Source organism: Sciurus vulgaris (assembly GCF_902686455.1).
Source record: "Sciurus vulgaris genome assembly, chromosome: 15".
Lineage (NCBI taxonomy): Eukaryota > Metazoa > Chordata > Mammalia > Rodentia > Sciuridae > Sciurus > Sciurus vulgaris.
In genome coordinates, this window is record NC_136476.1 from 18,861,402 (window position 1) to 18,883,275 (window position 21,874).

The 21,874-nt window shown below is 39.6% G+C and overlaps 1 protein-coding gene across 2 annotated transcripts in view; it reads right to left on the reverse strand.

Moving 5' to 3' along the window:
- The window catches only part of PIP5K1B (phosphatidylinositol-4-phosphate 5-kinase type 1 beta), a 294,504-nt gene that overhangs the window by 105,611 nt on the left and 167,019 nt on the right, over positions 1 to 21,874 (reverse strand). For both annotated transcript variants that reach the window (XM_079112037.1, XM_079112038.1), the window contains 2 exons: positions 14,730 to 14,847; positions 2,733 to 2,885 (listed from right to left, as the gene is read on the reverse strand). In XM_079112037.1, coding sequence (XP_078968163.1) covers positions 2,733 to 2,885; positions 14,730 to 14,847 — 271 coding nt within the window. The remainder of the gene's footprint in view (positions 1 to 2,732; positions 2,886 to 14,729; positions 14,848 to 21,874) is intronic.

Sequence of the window (21,874 nt, forward strand, 5' to 3'; positions counted from 1 at the left end):
ATGTATTTCTGGCAAAGGAATTCTAGTTGCTTACAATTTTTTCTTTTCTGTATTTTTCTATTTTCTCTTAAAAAATGAAAGAAATTACTCATTTAGGACCAAAATCTTTTAAAATCTGCATCCTGTTCATTATGATTTTTATTTACATTTTTGATTTCTTTAGTTCCGAAAGAGATTAATTTACAGTATTTCATACGATCTCTAGAAGATTTTAGAATTACAACAATATTCTTGCAAGCAAATGAGCTGTGTAGCATCTCATCCATTTTGTTCGGAAACAAAGAAGACTGTTATCACCTCTCAGAGCAAGTGAATTGGCAGAACCAGGCTTCTGACATCCAATGCCTTCATCCAGCTATTCCGATCACAGAAATTTAATGACTGTCATAAAGTACGGTGAAACCAGAGGTCTGAAGATGATGAAAATACTTAGAAAAAGTGTTTATTCTTTTAAAAATTAGGCCAAATGTCTAATGAATCTATGTGGACAGAGTCATTGTTCATTTGTTACCAAAACATTCCAGGAAAGATAATTTCCATGTTGCCACGTTAAACATGTGATCCTAAATTCTAAAGTGTCGTAGCTAAGAACAGTTAACAGAGAGCAGTTGCTGGGGCATATGCAGCCTCTCTGTTGGTAGAGTCCAGCTCGGTAGCTCTCTAGCTGAATGAACCTTGTTCTATTACTCCATGTATCTTTGCCTCCATGACCTTATCCGTAGAAAGGTGACCACTGTGACGTCCAAGTGCTGTGAGGATCAAATGAATTAATGACTTCAAAACACTTAAAGCCTCACTTAACACATACTCTGTGATCCATGAATGTTAGCCCTTCACATTATTACTACATGATGGGTTCAGAGCTTTGTAGTGCATTGCTTCCTTTATCCTTCATCACCATGACTACACAAGGTAGGTATCATTCCTCAGTTTTTTTTTTCTAGATTTTGATTCATTGTACACAAATGGGGTACAACTTTCATTTCTCTGGTTGTACATGGAGTAGAGTCACACCATTTGTGTAATCATACATGTACATAGGGTAATGATGTTTGTCTCATTCTATTATCTTTCCTTCCCCCGCCCCCTCCCCACCCCTCATTTTCTTCTACACAATCCATCCTTCCTCCATTCTTCCCTTACCTCCTCCCACCCCCCATTATGTATCATCATCCATTTATCAGAGAAATCATTCAGCCTTTGGTTTTTGGGGATTGGCTTATTTCATTTAGCATGATATTCTACAATTCCATCCATTTACCTGCAAATGCCTTAATTTTATTCTTCTTTATGGTTGAATAATATTCCATTGTGTATATATACCACAGTTTCTTTATCCACTCATCTATTGAAGGGCATCCAGGTTGGTTCCACAATCTAGCTATTGTGAATTCAGCTGTGATGTAGTTGCTCAGAATGCTTATTTTAAGTCCTTTGGTCCTTTGGGCCAAGGAGTGGGATAGCTGGGTCAAATGGTGGCTCCATTCCAAGTTTTCTAAGGAATCTCCATACTGCTTTCCAGAGTGGCTGCACCAATTTGTCACGCCACCTGCAATGTATTAGTGTATCTTTCTCCCCACATCCTCGCCAATACCTATTGCTTGCACTCTTGATAATCACTGTTCTAATTGGGGTGAGATGAAATCTTAGGGTAGTTTTGATTTGCATTTCTCTTATTACTAAGATATTGAACATGTTTTTGTATATTTGTTGATTGCTTTTAGATCTTCTGTGAAGTATCTGCTCAGTTCCTTAGCCCATTTATTGATTGGGTTATTTGTATTCTTGGTGTAAAGTTTTTTTGAGTTCTTCATAGATTCTGGAGATTAGTGCTCTATCTAAAGTGCATGTGGCAAAGATTTTCTCCCACTCTGTGAAGGGTCTCTCTTCACGTTGTTGATTGTTTCCTTTGCTGAGAAAAGGCCTTTTAGTTTGACTCTATCCCATTTATTGATTCCTGCTTTTATTTCTTGTGCTTTGGGAATCATGTTAAGGAAGTCTGGTCCTAAGTCAACATGATAAAGATTGGACTTACTTTTTCTTCTATTAGGTGCAGGGTTTCTGGTCTAATTCTGAGGTCCTTGATCCATTTTGAGTTGAGTTTCATACAGGGTGAGAGATAGGGGTTTAGTTTCATTTTGCTGCATATGGATTTCCAGTTTTTCCAGCACCATTTGTTGAAGAGGCTATCTTTTCTCCATTGTATGTTTTTGGCACCATTGTATGAGATAACTGTATTTATGTATTTACAGTTATGAGACAACTGTGTTTTTGTTTTTGTGTCTTCTATTCTATACCATTGGTCTACCTGTCTATGCTGATGCCAATACCATGCTGTTTTGTTACTACTGCTCTGTCGTTGAAGGTCTAGTATTCTGATACTCCCTGCTTCAGTCTTTCTGATAAGGATTGCTTTAGCTATTCTGGGTTTCTTATCATTTCTCAGTTTTAAAGACTGAGAGAACCAAGGCCTATGGTCACACAGTTAGTGGATGGCTGAGCTGGAACTGAAGACTGGGTACTGTGAGCTTCAACAACTATGCCCTACTACACAGTTCTAGTTCACTTAAAAAAAAAATCAATTCAATGGATGTCTTAGCATGATCTAAATGCAAAATAAAGTTCACCAAAGAGAAAGAAGAATGTCAAAGAGTGACTGAAATGGCAGCAAAAAACTGTTGAGGAAATAATGAACCCTAAAACAGAAGCTTTAATTATATGCAGTTGCTTACCATGTAATAGCCTGGCAGTAGCTTCTGAAGGAACTCAGCTTCTTTATGCTGAACTGTTTTGATGATGAATTCATCATCACTGGTCACAAAAAACAAGGATCCACTGGCTCCAGGGTTAGACAGCTCTATTAGAGGTTCACTGCAGATGGAATACTAGAAGAGCAAAAAAAAAAAAAAAAAAAATTAATTAATTGATTAATTTTTGTGTGTGTGCCGTGCTGTGGATTCAACCTGGGGCATCATGTAGGCCAGGCAGGTGCTCAGTACCAGCAAGTCACATTCCCAGCCCTGAGTAAGCATTTAAAAATATACTTAAGTACATGATGCTTCCAAGGTGGACGATCATAGTATTATGTATCTTTACTTTTTTGAAACAGGAAGTTTTCTTTATGAGCTTTAAAAGGAGGTTCCCATTATACTAAGAAGGTTCTTAGGGGAGATATTTCTTCCATATTTTTTTTATCTTTTAATTTTTTACAGACTGCATTTTGATTCATTGTACACAAATAGAGTACATCATTTTGTTTCAATGGTTGTGCACGATGTAGATTCATACCATTGATGTAATCATACATGTACATAGGGTAATGATGTCTGTCTCATTCCACCATTTTTCATACTGCCCTCCCTCTCATTTCCTTCTACATATTCTAAAGTTCCATTCTTCTCTCATTCCCCACTCCCCACCCCCATTATATAGCATTCTCCACTTATCAGGGAAAACATTCGGCCTTTGATTTTTTATTGGTGCACTGTAGCTATACATAATGCTAGGATTTATTGTTATATATTCCTACATATTCATTCATGTTGAATATTCATATTTAATATAATATATTTTGGCCAATATAATTACCTAGTATTTCCCCTCCCATGCTTCCTCCCTTCCCTTGGTCCCTCTCCTCTTCTCTACCGATCTCCCTTCTATTTTCATGAGACCCTCTCTGGGGGAGACTTCTAAAAACTTAAGGAATGTATTTATTTTAATATTTCTATGATGAGAAACAGACATGCTCTCCCCACCCCATCATCACATGGTGGACTCACGTATCACCGCCATTTGTCCAATGAGATAATTACAATGGCAATACAGAGCAAGGTGCTTTGTTCTCAGTGAGCTGCCCATAAAATCACAGCTGAAGGTATGACCCACACCATGTATTTATCACTTCAACTTCAACACCTATTCTCTTTTCCCTATTTTCTCAGGATTTCAACAAGAGGAAGGCTCCTCTCCAGGGTTCTAGACCTGCTCATCTAACATTTTAATAGACATTTCTACTTGGTTAAACCTCCAGCAGTTCACATTGTAACAAATTCACAATAAAATTCACCTTAGGGCTGTGGTTAGTTGATAAGGCATATCTGCAGTAAAGAGATGGATGCCCTCCTCTGTCCTGGCAGAGGAAGCTCTGGGACAGGATACAAGGCTGGTGGGTAAGGAAGGGCTGGATTTGTCTCCACGCCTTCCCCTCAGCCAGGTATAAGTACTTGGGCAGCACGCACCCTGTACAGCTTTACATGGTGACTACCTCAGTGTACCCCTGTTTTCTGCCCTCTCCCCTAACCCTATCTTAGAGAGTGGAAACACCATTTGCCTTGCTCCTGAGCCCAGAGCTTGGCCGGTCACTCTTGACTCCTCACCTTCCACATCCAAACTGTTGATTCTGTGTGCCTCCATGCTATTCTTTCTGCCACTGCCTAAGTCCAACAGTCTCATTGTTTCATGCCTGGGTTATTCTGGCAAGCTCCTGGCCTCAACAGTCCACTCTGGTCCTCTTCAGTACATTCTCCACCAGGAAACTAGGGGGTCCTTCTAAAATGCAACTTCGATCATGTCCTTTGGTGCCTTCCCATCTTCTCATGGTTGGCGACAGTGTTCAAATCACAGATGATGCAGCCCTGCCCTCCAGCCCTCTTTGTCATCAAGTCCTCACTTAAACTTGAGCTCTAGCAGGAGAGAACAAATTCTTGTTTTCTCAAATGTGCCCTACCCTTTTGACTTCCAAGCTTTTGCATTTTTCTCTGCCTTAATCTCTATTCTACTTTCACTGGGCTGGGCACTCACTCTTGCTTTCGATCCACATTTTCAAAAACCTATTGAGCATCTGTGATATCCCAGGCACTCATGAAACACACATATGGGAGAAAATAGAAACTAAACAAGTAAATTACACATAAGAGTGTGGCTTATGCTATGGAGAGCACCTGAAGTGTGGAGAGAGAGGCAGAGAGTATCAGCAATGAGTGAGGATGAAGTTGCAGCACATTTAAAAGAGAGTGAGGGTAGAGGCACAGCTCAGGGGTAAGCCATGTACTTTGTGTTCACACAGCCCAGGGTTTCATCTCCAGCACCAATCAATCAATCAATCAATCAATCAATGACAGACTAATAGGGCAGTCACTGAAGCCTCCTTGTCAAGGTTGAGTCTGAGCAGCAGCAGAGGAGCTGGGGCTACAAGCTACATGGATATCTGGTGAAGGAGTGTTTCAGGCAGTGGGAAGGTCATACGCCAAAATCCTGAGGCCTGGTGGGTTGAGGGCACAGCAAGGCTAGTGGCCAGAACAGAGTGGACATGGAGGAAAGGTGAAAGGGTAAAGCCAGAGGGATCAGCTGGGTCAGACATGGGGAGGGTTGAAGCTGCTGGGAGAATTTTGGAGGGTTCAGAGCTGATGTGCATTGTCTGATATGTTGAGAACCTATGTAGGTAAACAAGAGCAAGAGGCAGGGAACCCAATTCAGATGTTGTTCCAACAGCATAAGCCTTCCCTGTCTGCTGGGCCAGAACTTGCTCTGGAAAACTCTTCCTGGTTCCATGACTTTAGATGAACAGATTCCTGGCACTGGATATTCTCATCACAGAAGCTACCACAAAACCCCACAATTGCCCATTTTCTTTTCCAGAGTCCCCATTAGACTGTAAAACTCTGGGAGGGCAGAAACTATGCTCTCAGACACAGTCCTAGGACCTCTGCCTTTTGCAGGGGAGGTGCTCAATGCATTCTTGTCAGAGAAATAACTCAACTCCACGCCAACTGAAGCACCGTGGATCTCTCCCCAAAATGCTAAAACCTAGCAGAGAAGTCAAGCAGTTACTGAGCTCACTGTTTTTTTTTAAAATTAATTAATTAATTTATTTTCTTTTTAAAAATTTTTTAAAATTTATTTTTATCATAAACAAATGGGATACATCTCGTTTCTCTGTACATGAAGTAGAGGCATACCATTTGTGTAATCATACATTTACATAGGGTAATAGTGTTTGATTCATTCTGTTATTTTTTTCCTTCCCCCACCCCTCCCACCCCTCTTTTCCCTTTATACAGTCCCTCCTTCCTCCATTCTTGCCCCCCTCCCACCCCCCATTATGCATCATCATCCACTTATCACCGAGATCATTTGTCCTTTGGTTTTTTAGATTGGCTTATCTCACTTAGCATGATATTCTCTAATTTCATCCATTTGCCAGGAAATGCCATAATTTTATTATTCTCTATGGCTGAGTAATATTCCATTGTGTGTGTGTGTGTGTGTGTGTGTGTGTGTGTGTGTGTGCATATATATCACAGTTGCGCTCAATGTTGGATTAACTAATGCATATTACTGACAGAAGAAACACTGGGGTGGGCAGAGAAAAAGGAAGGGAGGCTCACCTAGGTGTGAAATTGGGACAAACCTGGCAAAACACTGGGACTGAAATTTTGATTGATAATAACTATATATTTATGAGGTACAATGTGATGTTTTGACAACGGATACATTCTGGAATGACCTATCAGACTAATTAGCATATTCATCATCTTGCATATTTATTGTTGTTTTCTGGTAAGAACATTTAAAATCCACATTTTTAGTAATTTAGAAACACACAATACATCATTATTAACTGAAGTCACCTTGCTGTGCAGAAGATGGCCAGAATTTATTCCTATTGTCATACTGAAACTGTCCCTTTTGACCAACATTCGCCCTTTCCCTGCCTACCTGCTCCTGGTAACCAGCATTCTACTCTGCTTCTGAGTATGACATTTTAAAAATTCCCCTTATAAGTGGATCATAGTCTTTCTGGGCCTCGCTTATTCTAATTAGCATAATGTCCATGTTGTGAATGACAGAATTTCATTCTTTTAAAGGCTGAATAGTACTTCCTATGTACATAGACCACATTTTCTTCTTCTATTCATCCGTTGATGGACACTTGGCTGATTCTGCTTCTTGGCTATTGTGAATGGTACTGCAAAATGCACAAAAGAGTGCAGACATGGAGGTGCAGACCTATCTTCAACATTCTGATTTCAATTCCTTTGGGTAGATGTCAGTAGTGAGTAGTAGTGGTAGCTCTGTTTCCAGTTTTTAAAGGAACTACCATATTGTTTTCCACCATGGCTGTGCTAATTTGCATCCCCACCAGCAGGATGCAAGGGTCCTCTTTCCTGCATATTCTTGCCAATATTTGTTACCTTTCATCTTTGTGATAACAGCCATTGTAACAGGTGTGAAGTGATATCCTGCTCTGGTTTTAATTCGCATTTTCCTGCTGACTAGTGATGATGAGAAGATGTTGAGCATTTTTAATCTATCTGTTTGCTATCTGCATATCTTTTTTTGAGAAATGTTCTTTACCCATTTTAAATAGGGTAATTAGTTTTCTTATTAGGGAATACGTTAAGTTCCTTGTATACCTTGGATATGAGCCCCTTATCTGATGTATGATTTGCAAATATATTCTCTCAATAGGTGTCTCTTCATTCTGCTTTTTTTCTTTGCTGCCCAAAAACGTTTTAGACTGATGCAATCCCATGTGTCTACTTTGCTTCAGTTGCCTGTGCTTTGGGGTTACAGCCAAGAAATCATTGTTCAGAACAATGTCATGCAGTTTCCCCTATTTTTTTTCTAGTAGTTTTATAGCTTCTGACTCTAAAGCCAGAAGTCTTCAATCCATTTTGAAGTGATTTTTGTATATGTCATGAGATAAGGGTCACTATTTCTGCATTTTCCCAGCATTGTTTAATGGAGAGATTGTCTTTTCTCCGTTGTATGTTCTTGGCACTTTTGTTGAAAATCTCTTCACCATAGATGTGTGGGTTTATTTCTTGTCTTCCTATTCTAGTCCATTGTTTAATGCATCTGTTTTTGTTTTATTTTTTAGTTGTAGATGGACACAACGCCTTTACTTTATTTATTTATTTCTATGTGGTGCTAAGGATTGAACCCAGTGCCTCACATGTGCTAGGCAGGCTCTCTACCACTTGAGCTACAATCCAGTCCCTGTTTTTGTTTTTATCCCAGTACTATGCTGTTTTGATTACTATAGCTTTGTAATATAAACAACCATATCCTGAGGGTGTAGGCATCTGAGGATACCAAGTCTGAAAAATCCTTTAAATTTTGGGTTTGGGGATTGTGAATATTTAAATCCCCATCATAGAAAAATATAAAAGGAGGAAGAGTGAGAGGAGAGAGGGGAAGAAAAACCAGGAGAAAAATGATTAAAAGGCAGTTTCTGTTGGGTGTGGTGGTGCACATTTGTAATCCCAGTGACTGGGGAAGCTAAGGCAGGAGGGCGGCAAGCTCAAAGCCAGTCTCAGCAATTTAGCGAGGCCCTAAGCAACTTAGTGAGACCCTGTCTCAAAATAAAAAAATAAAAAGGGGCTGGGGATGTGGCTCAGTGCTAAAGTGCCTTCGAGTTTATTCCTAATATATACATTTTTAAAAAGACAGTTTATAGATGTCATCTTTTACATTATCTTGCTTTGACAACACCATAGACAAGGGAAACAAAGCTCTCTCCACCCCACCCCCCAAAAGAAAGAAAGGAAGAAAGAAAGAAAGAAAGAAAGAAAGAAAGAAAGAAAGAAAGAAAGCATTTGCTGTCTTCCTAAACTCACTGGCTGCTCCTATCTTTTATCTCCTCTCCTTCCTGCTGACCTTCCTTCTTGACCCTCTCTTGCCAAACAGCAATATGACCTAAACCCTCATTGAGTTGAGGATAAGTAAGGAGTATAAAACTAGTGATCAGACTGTGATAGGCCACCATAAAAGCCCAGAGGGAAAAGCAATTAGTGGAAAGGAGTTATAGTTTGGATAGGAGGGGCCTCCTAAATCTCCTCTGTTAATGCAGGGATGTTCAGTGTGAAATGACTAGATTATGACAGCCATAACCTAATCAGTCCACCTGAGTTTGAACGGACTAACTGGGGGGCAGTGTAGGCAGGTGGGGCATGGCTGGAGGAGCTGGGTCCCTGGGGAAGTGCTCTGGACGGGTGCATCTTCCCAGCAGCCCTTCCCCTTTCTCTCTCTGCTTCTAGCTCTCCACAAACACAGAAGTGCTTCTCAGTCACGCCCATCTGCCATGATGCCTGCCTCAACTTGGAGCAATGGAGTTGGCCATCTATGAACTGAGACCTTTAAAACTATAAGCTCCAAATAAATTTTTTTTCTCTAAGTTTTTTTTTTTTTTTGGTTGGGTATTTTGCACAGTGACGAAAAGGTGAATTTTTTTTTTTTTTTTTCAAAAAGAGCATGATATTTGGAATGACAGTTGTTTGTGAAATCGTGGCTCTGCCAGTTGCAAGTTATGTGACCCTGAATAAGTAACTTAGCATATTAGGAGCTCCGTCTCTAAAATAAAGACAGTTATGTCTACCTGAAAGTAGTGGAAATTTTTAAAGATGAATGCTTCTAAAACCCTAGGCAGAGTCTCCTCTTATTATGGTTGTTGTTACTTTTTTAATTACATGATCATACAGAGCTGAGAGGGGCACCCCCCACTGCAATGCACACATTCCATGGGCAGGAGGTGGGTGTGGGGGAAAAAGCAGACACCCCCCTAGGAGGTACTGAGCTTTTCAGTTGAGTTCCCAGGGGAAGAGGGTTACCCTAAAGGACACTAAGACACCCTGAGTGAAGCAAGTAACGAAGTTCTCAGGCTATCATATAATTATAAATGTGAGACCCTGGAAAACAGAGTTGTGAACCCCAAACTTTCATAAAAGGTGATTGGAGACTGAGGATCAAGTTTAGAATTTTGACCTGCTGCATCTCACGGCATAGAACCTTCTTAGGGGTAAGAGTAAATGTTGCAAAAGCATAAAATCAACAAAAAATGCAGAAAGCAGAGGTTGCAAATAGAGAGATGACAGAAAAAGGCTGTATTAGAAAAATACTGAATGCATATCTGAACATCTTTTCTGATTAAAGTCTTGAATTCCGTAAACAGTGACCTGTCACAGAGATTCTTTCAGTTAGTTGCTTAACTGTCAAATACTCCTTCATTATGTAATTTATACATGATTATCAATGGAATAATAAATTGTCTCAACTCCTTTTGATAACTTTTTGGGGTTACTAACAGCACAGCATCAATGGGCAATCAACTGGGATTGGGGTAATGAAGGTGACCATTCCACTCTGAAATTCTATGGTTTTTTACTCTGCAACATGGCTACCACATTCTCTTCTAAGCAACCTTTGAAATGCTGCCTTTTAAGAGCAAATAGAGAGGAGAGCTGGGAACATTTTAATTAGCCATGATCAACAAGCTCCCACATGTGCTCCTGGGCTTTATGCACCTTCCAGGCGCTTTTCATTTGTGCAAGCTGCTCAAATGTGCTCATTTTCTTGCTTCTATTTCCTGCAAGGCCTCCCTGCTCTACTCACTGGAAAGAAAGCAAAGTACATCCCAGCTGGGCCCTGCCAACGCAAGTTAGCAATGTAAACTTGCACCATGTGGTGGAGATAATTTTACTTGCTATTTCTTTCCCTGGTAGTATAAAATATTCACCCTGCTCTCTTTATTACTGGTGCAGGTGAACTCAGATGAGTTACATCAGATTTTTTTTCCTTTGGTACTGGGGATTGAACACAGGGCCTGGTACAGGTTTTTAAATAGCCAGGCACATGGTAGAGAAGAAAAAAATCAATGGGAATGCCTGGGCTCTTGGCCTGGTCCTGGAGGTGTTTATCTGGGAAGCAACAAGGAAGAAGGGCATTCACACAGCTGGTATGTGCAGAAGCACCTTCACCACACTGCTTCACCATCCAGAGTATGCATGTCTCAACACAAAACTTGTAATCAGCAAGGTTATGGTAAATTTTAATATACTGAGAACATAAATAGAATAATTCAGGCAAATAATTCAGATATGATAGAACAAAACTAAGTAGAAATATACACATTATCCTAGGTATTCAATATCAAGCCTATCTATGGAGTTACAAATTGCTAAACAGAATAGGTCATTTTTACAACGTAGATCGAATAGCCCCAGTTTGACAGATGTATTGGTGTTTGGTACCATATCCTTTGTTTCTTAACAGAGAACTTTTCAAGAGAGCTCTTATTTCATGTTTCTGTGCTTTATTTGGAATTAACTCTTTCAAAATCTGCTTTGCTGGACATGTTTGGCCCCTCTGGGCCATGCTCTTCAGAAGGGACAATCAGTGTGATTCACTAGGGAGAGGCAACCTGAGACCATGCTAGAGAGGTCTGTGGCTTAGAGGGTGGGAAGTATGAGGCCAGCTGGTGGAGGGTCCTCAGAGCACTGTGGGGAGGAAGGGCGACCACCAATGTAGGTGACCATAGCATCTTGCTTCACTGATCCCAGACTCGGAGTCCTCACCTATGAAGTGAAAGGTTAGGCTAAAATGTCTCTGAGGGTTATAACTGACTCTCTGAAACATGCCATGGAGCATGGGAGAGACTCTTTCCTCATCTACCATATCCATACCACTGGGTGGGGTCCCCAGATAGAATGGTTTGAGATGAACTTCCAGGAGCTCCAAGACTTATTGGAGAAGCTGCCTCAGTTCTGGGGGTGACCATCCCCAGTGTAAAGATGGGTAGCTGTAGCTTTCGGGGACCCAGCAGTCATGTTTAGATAGGGTCACTACACTTGTTTGGTTTTTTGCAGGGTATAGAGAGTTGCCCGGCCATACTTGTGATACGAATGGCAGAGGAAGGAAAATTGAAATCAAACAAAAGCACACTTTCTTGCCTGGCTTTGTGCCCCTCTTTCTTATTATAGAAAGTTCAAATTTACTTGGATGTATGATTAACATCTGTGTGTCTACTTCCAGTTTCAACAATGATCAACTCACAGTTAACATTATTTCATTTATATCCTAACCACTCTTCTGCCTGCTTTCCTCAGATTCTATTTTTCACATTCATTTAATGTTTTGTAAGTTTTATTGAGATATAGGTCACATACCATACTATTCATTCATTTTAAAGTGAAAACTGTTTCCAATTAATTTTTTAAATTGACAAAATTATATTTTTATACATATAAACAACATAAGGTTTATATGTATACATTATGGAATGGCTTAATCAAGTTAATTAACAAATTAGCACACACTGCCTGTGTGTGTGTGTGTGTCTGTGTGTGTGTGTGCTGGGAAAATTTAAAATCTATTTTTCTTAGCAATGTCAAGTGCATAATGTATTGTCAAAAGTCACCACATAGATCTGCTAACTGAAATTTTATATGTTTGACCATCACCTCAGATTCTTTTGAAACAAATCCAAAGTATCAAATCATTTCTTTATAGGTATTTCAGGATATTCCTCTAAAAGCAAAGGATCCTCCTTTAAAATAGAACCACAAAGGACTTTTCTTTGGAGAAATCAGAGAGTAGCAACTCCAGAAATCTCTTCCTGCTATTTAAATCAACTGTCCTGCATTTTCTGGGATCATTTCCAAATATGATGTAGTTGTATGTCTTTTCAATATCGGTGATTTATTAAGAAAAAAATAGAACAACGATATGACCATTTTACCAAAAAATTCTTCAACACTATCAAGTATAACTACATTTCCTAAATTTCATGTAATTTAAGATCTGGTTTATTTGACTTGTCTGGCCCTATATATTAATGTCCTGATCAAAGCTCCCCTCCAGTGATACCTGTTCATTCAGTGTCCTTCCAAATATGTAAAATATTCACATCTCTGGTCTCACAATCTTACCAACATCTTGTCCACAACTCCCAAATATCTGTCCTTTCTTTCCTATATATTCAAATGCCTTGTAGTTTTAAAGCCACAGTTAAAACCATGTCACACCCCCAAAACCCTCTTAATTATCACCCTAATAAAGACCACTTCCTCCTCTGAGGTTTTGTAGCAGTTAATGTTTGCTTCAGTCTTCAAATTTATTGCCTGGTGGAGTTGCTTGTTTTTCCACAGAAAGAAATTATCATCCCAATTTGATTCTAAGTTCTCTGAATATTATGACTTACATTTTTCTGCATCTTCCTGTAACTGTAAGCAAAGTATTTTAGATACAACAAGTATTCAAAATACCCAATGATTTCAAAATTTACCTTCTGCCAGGTACATGAACAAAGAATTTTGCTCTGAGAAACCATCAACTTAGTCTCCTGTGTTCCTCTGTAAATACTGCAACTCTATTATGAAAGCAATTTTTCTGGCTTAAAGACTTATTAGGAAATATGTATAAACTGTGTGAGAAGTTGTTCAAAAAAGGACCCTCTCAGTCAAAAAAAAAAAAAAAAAAAAAAAAAAAGACCCTCTCCAAGGAAGTGATGTTGTGAGGTCAGAGTGAGGGAAAGAATGAACTTCCACCTACAAGGCAACAGAAGTAGCAGAGCTGAAGATAAGCAGTCATCTGCTATACTGACTGGATCAGTGGTACAGAATGCGAGTCTATGGTATCTCTGGCTGGCAAGAAGTTTAAGGAAATGTAGGAAGTAAATCCATGCATTTCTAGTGTGTGGTAGAAGGTAAGAGATTGATCCTGTTTCCCATAATATATCCAAGTCCCACTATATCCCCCAAATGTGTTTCCTGAATGATGGTAACACACGATAATTTTCAAATGACCAGACAGCAGAGGATCTTCCCTATCATACACCCACAGAACAAAAGGGTGTGTGTGTGTGTCCTTGAGTTGGTAGCGATGGGCAGGGTACCTGGCATTTCAGGGAAAGGGGGAGGAGAGGCAGAGAGCTATGTGGACAGACACACTCAAGGGCAATAGGATGCCCAGGGGTGTCCAATGCAGTCCTCACTGTTCTATAGAGACTTTTTCTTGTGCCTTGAAGAAGCAGTATCATCTTGCTGAACAGAATCATGATTTTCTTAGGGATCAACTAAAGAAGAGGATTATCCATGGTTTTCATCAACACAGCCAGATCAGTTTTGAATTTTATTCTTTATATCTAATGCTTATTATAAGATGCATTTTAAATATTCTTTGTTATAAGCTATAAATGTTGCTTAATTCCTCTAAAAAGCATTATTCCAGGATCTGGCTCAAGTCTTATTAAGATCATTCAGAATGGAATGAACAATAAATAATTGATGGCATCCTTCCTATGGTTTCTTGAAAACCCATTTTAAAGAACCCCAGGGTGTTAACAGTGATCAAATAATGAAATAAACCATTTCCTTCTTGCAACAAAAAGGAAGTTCCTGGCTCATGGATCAGGAATGGAGTCAAATTCAGAGGTCATATTAGACAAACCTCCCAAACAGGCTGTTGGGTGTGTACCTCCTGTGTGTCAGGAGGAAGACAGAAGAGACAAACCTGAGGACAAACTGTGTACTTGTATTTTGTAAGAATATGTTTTTAAAAAGTCTGCATGCCAGGTGCAGTGGTGTACACCTCTAATCTTAGCAACTTGGGAAGCTGACACAGGAGGATTGCAAGTTCAAAACCAGCCTCAGCAATTTAGCAAGGCCCTAAGCAACTTAATATTCTAATAGAATAATTATCTAAAATGACCACTGATAGCACAGTTATTTAAATATCAATTACCAAAGCAGATTTTGTAACTATCAATGAGAAGCTGCAGAGTCAAATCCTATTTCCTGAAGCTAAATTTATAATCATTATAAAACTTGGAACTTTCATCATGCTCTTGAGCTTTACAAAATAAGAGGCACAAACCATTTGTCACTGTTGCTATGAGACAAATATTTACATCACACATTTCTGTAGGAGGAAGGAAAATTACAGGTTCTTACCAAGTAATCATCAGGCTTGATACCAAAAAGTTCTCTGAAGTATCGGAATGCCAGAGGAGCATATGTCTTAAATCTGAAGTCTGGGTAGTGATGTGCAGGGGTCAGATTGCTCCCTTCACTGTGGTGAAAAAAAATATTAAAAAGGAGGCAGAGAGAAAGAACATGAGCAAAATGATTTCGACTTCAAATTTCAGCACTATTAGTTCTGGGCCAATTTTGTCATTAGGAAAAAAACACCTCTCCTAGTAGTCTCCCAAAGCTGCTGTAACAAAGGCCCTCAGGAACAGATGATAACCTGGTGAGGGCCACTCCATGCAGGCCTTCCCAGCCAGCCACACTGCTGCAGCTGAAGGTTCTTCATCCTTGCCCACTTTCCTGCCCCAGTGAAACCCATCTTCCCAGGTGAAACCACAGTATATGCTTTAGTAGGACCCAGGTGTAGTGTATAGAGCAATTCCAAAAGAATGTATTTTTTTTTTTTTTTTGGCCATGAATTTTAGACATTGGATAAGCAATTGTAACCAGGAATAAGTGAAATAATTAAAATATTTTACCAACCAGAAAGAACCAACACACTGGAAATGAATGAAACCTTAAACTGAACTCTTCCAAATCTTAAATCTTTTGGAGTTTGAAAACCTGACTTCCATTCTCAAATGGAATTATCTATTCAATATATCCAGGGCAGCCTTCTGCATGGTTACATTTTCCTTTTCCAGGTTTATTTTTGAAAAACTTTTTATACAATACTTATGATATAAAACAATAAAAACAATCAGTGAATACCCATGGACCCAAAATTCTGCTTCAGAAAGAAAACAACATCCCTATGGGTACCATCCCTTTTATACTTTTTACTGATCATATCCTGATAGCTGGTTTAAAAAGCCAACAAATAACTAAAAATGAAAGACAAAACACTCGAAACCAAAACCAAACTAATTAAATCTAGCTAGCTTTAGGCCACATTAAGGTATGGAGTATGGCTTCAGTCAACTGCGGGGCGGGCTTGCCTGTACAATCAGTAAACTGTATTTGTACAAATGGAGTAGATGAAAAGAGGCGTAATACTTAATAGAGGAATTATGCAAAGTGGAAAATTAACATGTTAATAATTAGTTGCTGAGGTTACACAATCTTAAACTTCTCTATTTGTATGAATAGAAAGGACTATTCCCAGACAATGGCTTTAGTAAACTAGGCTCGTGATATATTACCACTTTTTGTTTTCGTTTGTACCTCATCAATTTTGCATTATGAGTTCCACTTTCCTTTGATGGACATTAAGGCTAATTTGCACTCTTCTAGGTCAGACTGCATCCTCTGACTGGCAGTTAGGAGCATGGGTTTTCTAGTCCAGGGAGACCTGGGTTCAAGTTCCACCTCTGCCACTTACAGGCTGTGTTCATGAGGTTCGTATTGAACCTCTAGCAACGAAGAGGCAAAGTGAATGGAAATGTGAATGGCAGCAAGCCTGGCATGTGGGGAGCCCTCTGCACATTTGGGATGTCTGAGGTTGTATGGCAATGGGCAACAGGCCAGAGTGAAACTCAAGTGAAGAATGAGTTTAATGTAGTTAAAAAAGAAATGACAAAATGGGGAAAATTCTGCAACTCATATCACAAAGGGCTAATCTTCTACTGTAGAGCTCCAGTAAACTGCAAAGAAAATGACCCAAAAGTGAATTTAAAAAAGCAGCCCAAAATATGATCAGGTACTTCATAGAAATGGAAATATATGTGACTCAAACATAAGAATAGATGTTCATTCTTATTCATTACAGAATAAATGTCACTGAGTGGTCACTTAACCTATAAGACCAGTGAAAATCCAAAACTTGGATATAGTTCCAAGGAAAATTGTACCCTGAAATATTATTAGTGGGAACATATATTGATACTTACTCCCTGGCGAACATTTTTACCACTTGTATCAAAATTGAAATGTATGATCCAACTTATGTATACCTATAAGTTATCCTACAGATAAACTAGTGAAAAGCAAACAAATGTGCACAGTTGTTCATTAATATCACTGTTTCAAACTGCAAAAGCTTAGCTGCTACCTACATGCTCTAAGAAGAGGACTGGTTAAATTAATTATGATTTAACTATAAAACAGAATATCATGCAGTATTTAAAAAGAATGAGAATGCTTATTATGTATAGACAAGGCAAAATCTCTAAGATAAATTGTCAAAAGTATGTAATGTTGTGTATGACATGCCACCTGTGTATAAAAAGAAACAAACATTCTTTTGGCAAACACATGCATAAAAAATCCTTGAAGGAAAACCAAGCCATTCATAACACTGATAAATGGAGTTGGACACTGGGTTAGAAAAGATACAGGGACAAAATAACACTTCTTACAGCTTTACTTTTAGAAGCAAGGACAACCCTTCCTATGTATTATTATTCATGAATTAAATAATCTTAAAAGTTAGTGGTTAAGCTGAGCATGGTGGCACATGCCTATAATCTCAGCAACTCAGGAGGCTGAGGCAGAAGGATTGCAGGTCCAAAGGCAGCCTCAGCAACTTAGCAAGGCTGTAAGCAACCTAGTGAGACCTTGTCTCAAAAAAAAAAAAAAAAAAAATCAAAAGGGCTGGGGATGTGGCTCAGTGGTTAAATGCCCCTGGGTTCAATCCCTGGTCCAAAAAAAAAAAAAAAAGGTTAGGGGTTAAAAGTCATAAACTTATCCTCCCTTCCCTTAAAGAGCTCCATGTGCTCAGTTCCACAGAGGCTTGTTGACCTCTGCTTCAAGTTGCTCTGAAGAATAACAAATGCCAGCTAGACACGAATGAAGGTCTGGTGAAGGAAATGGAAATGGAAGAAGGCTGCGGGCATTCCTTGGGCATGCTGAGGTCACGCACTGGCATTCGCTTTGTGTGGATGTGGGTGCTGACCCACTGATGTCCAGCACAGACGTCATGGGGTACATGTACCAAGGGCTTAGCAACTTTTGGCCACAGGAGAAAAGAAGGGGGGTTACATGCCATGCTACCATCCATGCCGTCTGCCACAGGGCCCTGCAGGCTGGCCATGCCTGGGCCTGGAGCTACCTGCCAGAAGCCTGTGCTCAGCATCCAGACTGACTTAGTAAAAATGAAGTGTGAAGAGCAGACTTCACAGTTTAAGGTTTACCTTATGTTTCTTCAATGCATTTATGTAGTGTGTGAAAATGAAAAAAACCAACCCACCCTCCTGTCTTGGCACACGCTGAGACTTTGGAAATTGCAGCTGTGGGATTTTTAGCAGCGGTTCTAGGTGTTTGGATCCCATGAGCCAGAAAAAAATTTTAGCAACAAAGATTTGGAAGCCAGCACTGGATCTGCAACTTTATTTTGCCAACCAAGAACCTAAACAATTAAGCAAACACATAGTACTATCCCTAGCACGTCACAAAGGAAAGGACATTTTAACTCCAAGAAAGGGATATGAAAGTTTGGAAAAGAACAAGACGTTCTCAATCTTGTCCTTTTCCTTTTTACCAAAAAGCAGTTAAGGTTTAATCATGGACCAGCTTTGGGATTCTGACATTCACCTCCTCTGAGGAGAGTCAAAAAAGCCATATTGGTATTAGTCTGAAAATACGTATTTTAACAGCAATAGTTGTTTATGACTACTCAACACTGGGGTGTAAGGAAGTACGAGCTACCATCTGGAATTCCCCAGTCAGCAGAAAAAGAAATCAAGTGCAGGGAGGGAAAGAAATGGCCTAAACGGGTGAGGAATAAGCAGGACTGGGCAATGATCTGCATCAGAACAGCAAAAATGTCAAGGCAGACAGGACAGCGGAACTTAAAACCCCATGCACCCGTTTAGGCCTCCCGGCCCAAATATCCCAATGACTCCTCCATGAGGTCTCTTCACCACAGGGTCAGGAAGGTAGAATTTCAGTTGCTGACCTTTGATTTGCTCCATGGCTGGTTGGCTCATCTGTAGATGCTGTAGACCTCACACCTTTATCTGGTTTAGCACCTGATAACCAAGTCCTATTTTTGGTGGCACTGGGCAGGGAGGTTTGGTACCAGGTAATGAAGTGAAACTAATCTAGCAACTTAAAAGACATGGACTGGGTCCAATTTTGACCTGAGACCCAGAGCTTTGTTGTTGGCAGGGCAGCATTTTCTATTTGGTGAGTGTTTTATTTTTTATTTTTTTAGTGTCAATTTGTAATCAGCACTTGTGGATTGGGATCTTTTGATGAAACTAATGGGTCATCAAGTCCTGGGTGACGGCAGCTGGTTTCACTGAAGGATGCTAAACGCCCTCACTTTTGTTTACCAACAGGACCTTACCCTCTGAGAGTGAAGCAAGGAAGGTGCTTTTTCCTAAGGTGCAAATATTAAGACAGAAACATTTACGTGTCCATACAGTTGGACAAGGGCCACTATGGAACGAGTAACAAACTATTGGTGGTGCCTAGTCTTCCAACTGAACCTGTTTAAGTAAGGGTTTGTAGAAGCAATCTTTAAAAAAATTTTTTTATTTGTTCTTTTTAGATACCCATGACAGTAGAGTGTATTTTGATGTATTATACATGCATGTATTATAATGATGTATTATACATGATGTATTATACATGCATGATGTATTATACATGCATGTATTATACATACATGATGTATTATACATGCATACTTATTCTAATTAGGATCCCATTCTTGTGGTTGTACATGATATGGAGTTACATTGGTTGTGTACTCAAATACCAAGGACAGGAAAGTTATGCTGAATTCACTCTACTGTCTTTCCTATTCTAATCCTCCCTCCCTTCTCTTCATTCCCCTTTGTCTAATCTAGTCAACATCTAGTCTTCCCTCCCCTATCCTTATTATGTATTAGCATCCACATATCAGAGAACATTTGGCCTTTGTTTTTTTTGGGGGGGACTGGCTTATTTCACTTAGCATGATATTCTCCAGTTCCATCCATTTCTGGCAAATACCATAATTTCAGTCTTCTTTAAGGCTGAGTAATATTCCACTGTGTATATATGCCACATTCTCTTTATCCATTCATCTGTTGTAGGGCACCTAGTCTATTTCCATAGCTTGGTTATTGTGAATTGAGCTGCTATAAACACTGATGTGGCTGTGTCACTGTAGTATGCTGATTTTAAGTCTCCGGTATATGCTGAGGAGTGGGATAGCTGGGTCAAATGGTGGTTCCATTCCAAGTTTCCTAAGGACTCTCCATACTGCTTTCCATAGTGGTTGCACCAATTTGCAATCCCACCAGCAATGAGTAAGTGCACCTTTTCCCCACATCCTTTCCAACATTTATTGTTACTTGTATTCTTGATAATTGTCATTCTGATTGGAATCTCAGTGTAGTTTTAATTTGCATTTGCTCTCTCAGCTGCCAGTATTCACACTACAGCCGCAAAATGGTTTCTTCCTTTGTTTTCCACACATTGCCTGGAGAGATGGCGGCTTCTTTCCCACACGTGGATATCATGCATGAAGTCCTTCAGGTTTGTTAGTCAATATCCTTGGTCTCTAAACACTGTACCCAAACACACCTTGGGTTTCCCAAAAATTCGAGTTCCTTTAATTCCCTTATCCCTCTACTATGCTCACGGAGGGACCTTTCTGGCTGGAGCTTGTGGCCCAGATGTGGCAGCAGCTGGGCCTTGGGGATTTTTTTCCTTATTTCATTATATACAACCTCCTGTGTCCCTGGTCTGCTTTGAATTGTCCTGTTTTAGGTTCCAGTAAAGTCCACCCGCCCTGTTTTTGTTCCCCCACCTTGCGGAGAAGCTGCTTGTCTGCTTTCTCCGTTTCACGCCAGGGAGCAGCCAGGCTAGGTACTGTTCTTGAATGGGAAAACAAGACAAAGCAAAACAAAAGCCACACTTCCCTCTGCTGACTCTTCAGTGATGGGTAGACTGCTTCGTGTAACAGGTTGCACCATCTTTTGAGGCCAACCAGCTCACCTCTGATCTTTAAAAGCCAGCCTTGGAAGACCCATTAAATTCTAAAACCAAATAATGCATTTGGGGTATCACTGACTGGGAACATATGACATCATTGATTATATAAATGCAGAACATCCCAAGAAGTTATTACTATACTGAAAAATTGCACATTGAAGGCACTTTCAAATAAGGTAAAATGTTATATGATAGCTAGTACATTCGATTCATCTTTTAGTTTGAGCTAAAGGAAGAGGCATATAACTTTTATTAATAGGAAACCAGTTGTTCCCCATCACCACCAAAAAAATGTGAGAATTTTCAAGAATTTTAACTTCAAGGGGCATCATACTATTGGTTGCCCAGCAAAAGCCACATCTCATTTAATCCTGGGAAGACTATTCTCCCAGCTTTGTGTTCTATCACAAATTCATAAAACATGCTGCAGAATGTTGTACAGATCATGGGTCAGAAAACTTTTTCTATAAGGGGCTAGATAGTAAGTACTTTTTAAGCTTCATGGCTGTACAGTATAGTCTCTGTGGCAATTATTCAGTACTGCTGCTATTGAAGAAAAGCACCACAGACAACTCTGAAATGAATGGACAAGGTTATGTTTCAATTCAACTTTACTTACAAAAACAGGCAGTAAGCTGGATTAGTCCCTTGGGCTTGTAGTGTGCTGGCCCATGGCATGGATTGATTGTGGGAGTTTATGGCCTTGAAATGCAGGTAGTTGGCTAATTGATCAAAACTGCAACATGGAGTAATGATATTTGGTAACAATCATTAAGAACCTTTGTCATTCAGGTTTGCCTCTCATTTAGGATAATGCCTTCTCCTCACATTAGTTCTGTGGAATTTTCTCTCCCCATGAGACTATTTCCTGGTAACCCAAAGAAATCTTGAAGAGCACATCAGTGAACTCAGGGCAATCTGTCTTCTGCAATGATTCTCACACATCGAGGTAAACTGCCACTTTATAAGAGAGGACATTAAAATGTAGGGGCTTTGAAAAAGCCTTCAGTTAGGTCATTTCTTGAATTTGGAAGGATAAAATTTTATTGCCAATGTCAAAATATACCTTTTACCCTAGAGAATTATTTTAGTGACTTTTTTTTTTTTTTTTTTTTTTTTTTTTTTTGCAGTGCTGGGGATCAAACCCAGGGCCTTGTGCTTGCAAGGCAAGCACTCTACCAACTGAGCTATCTCCCCAACCTGAT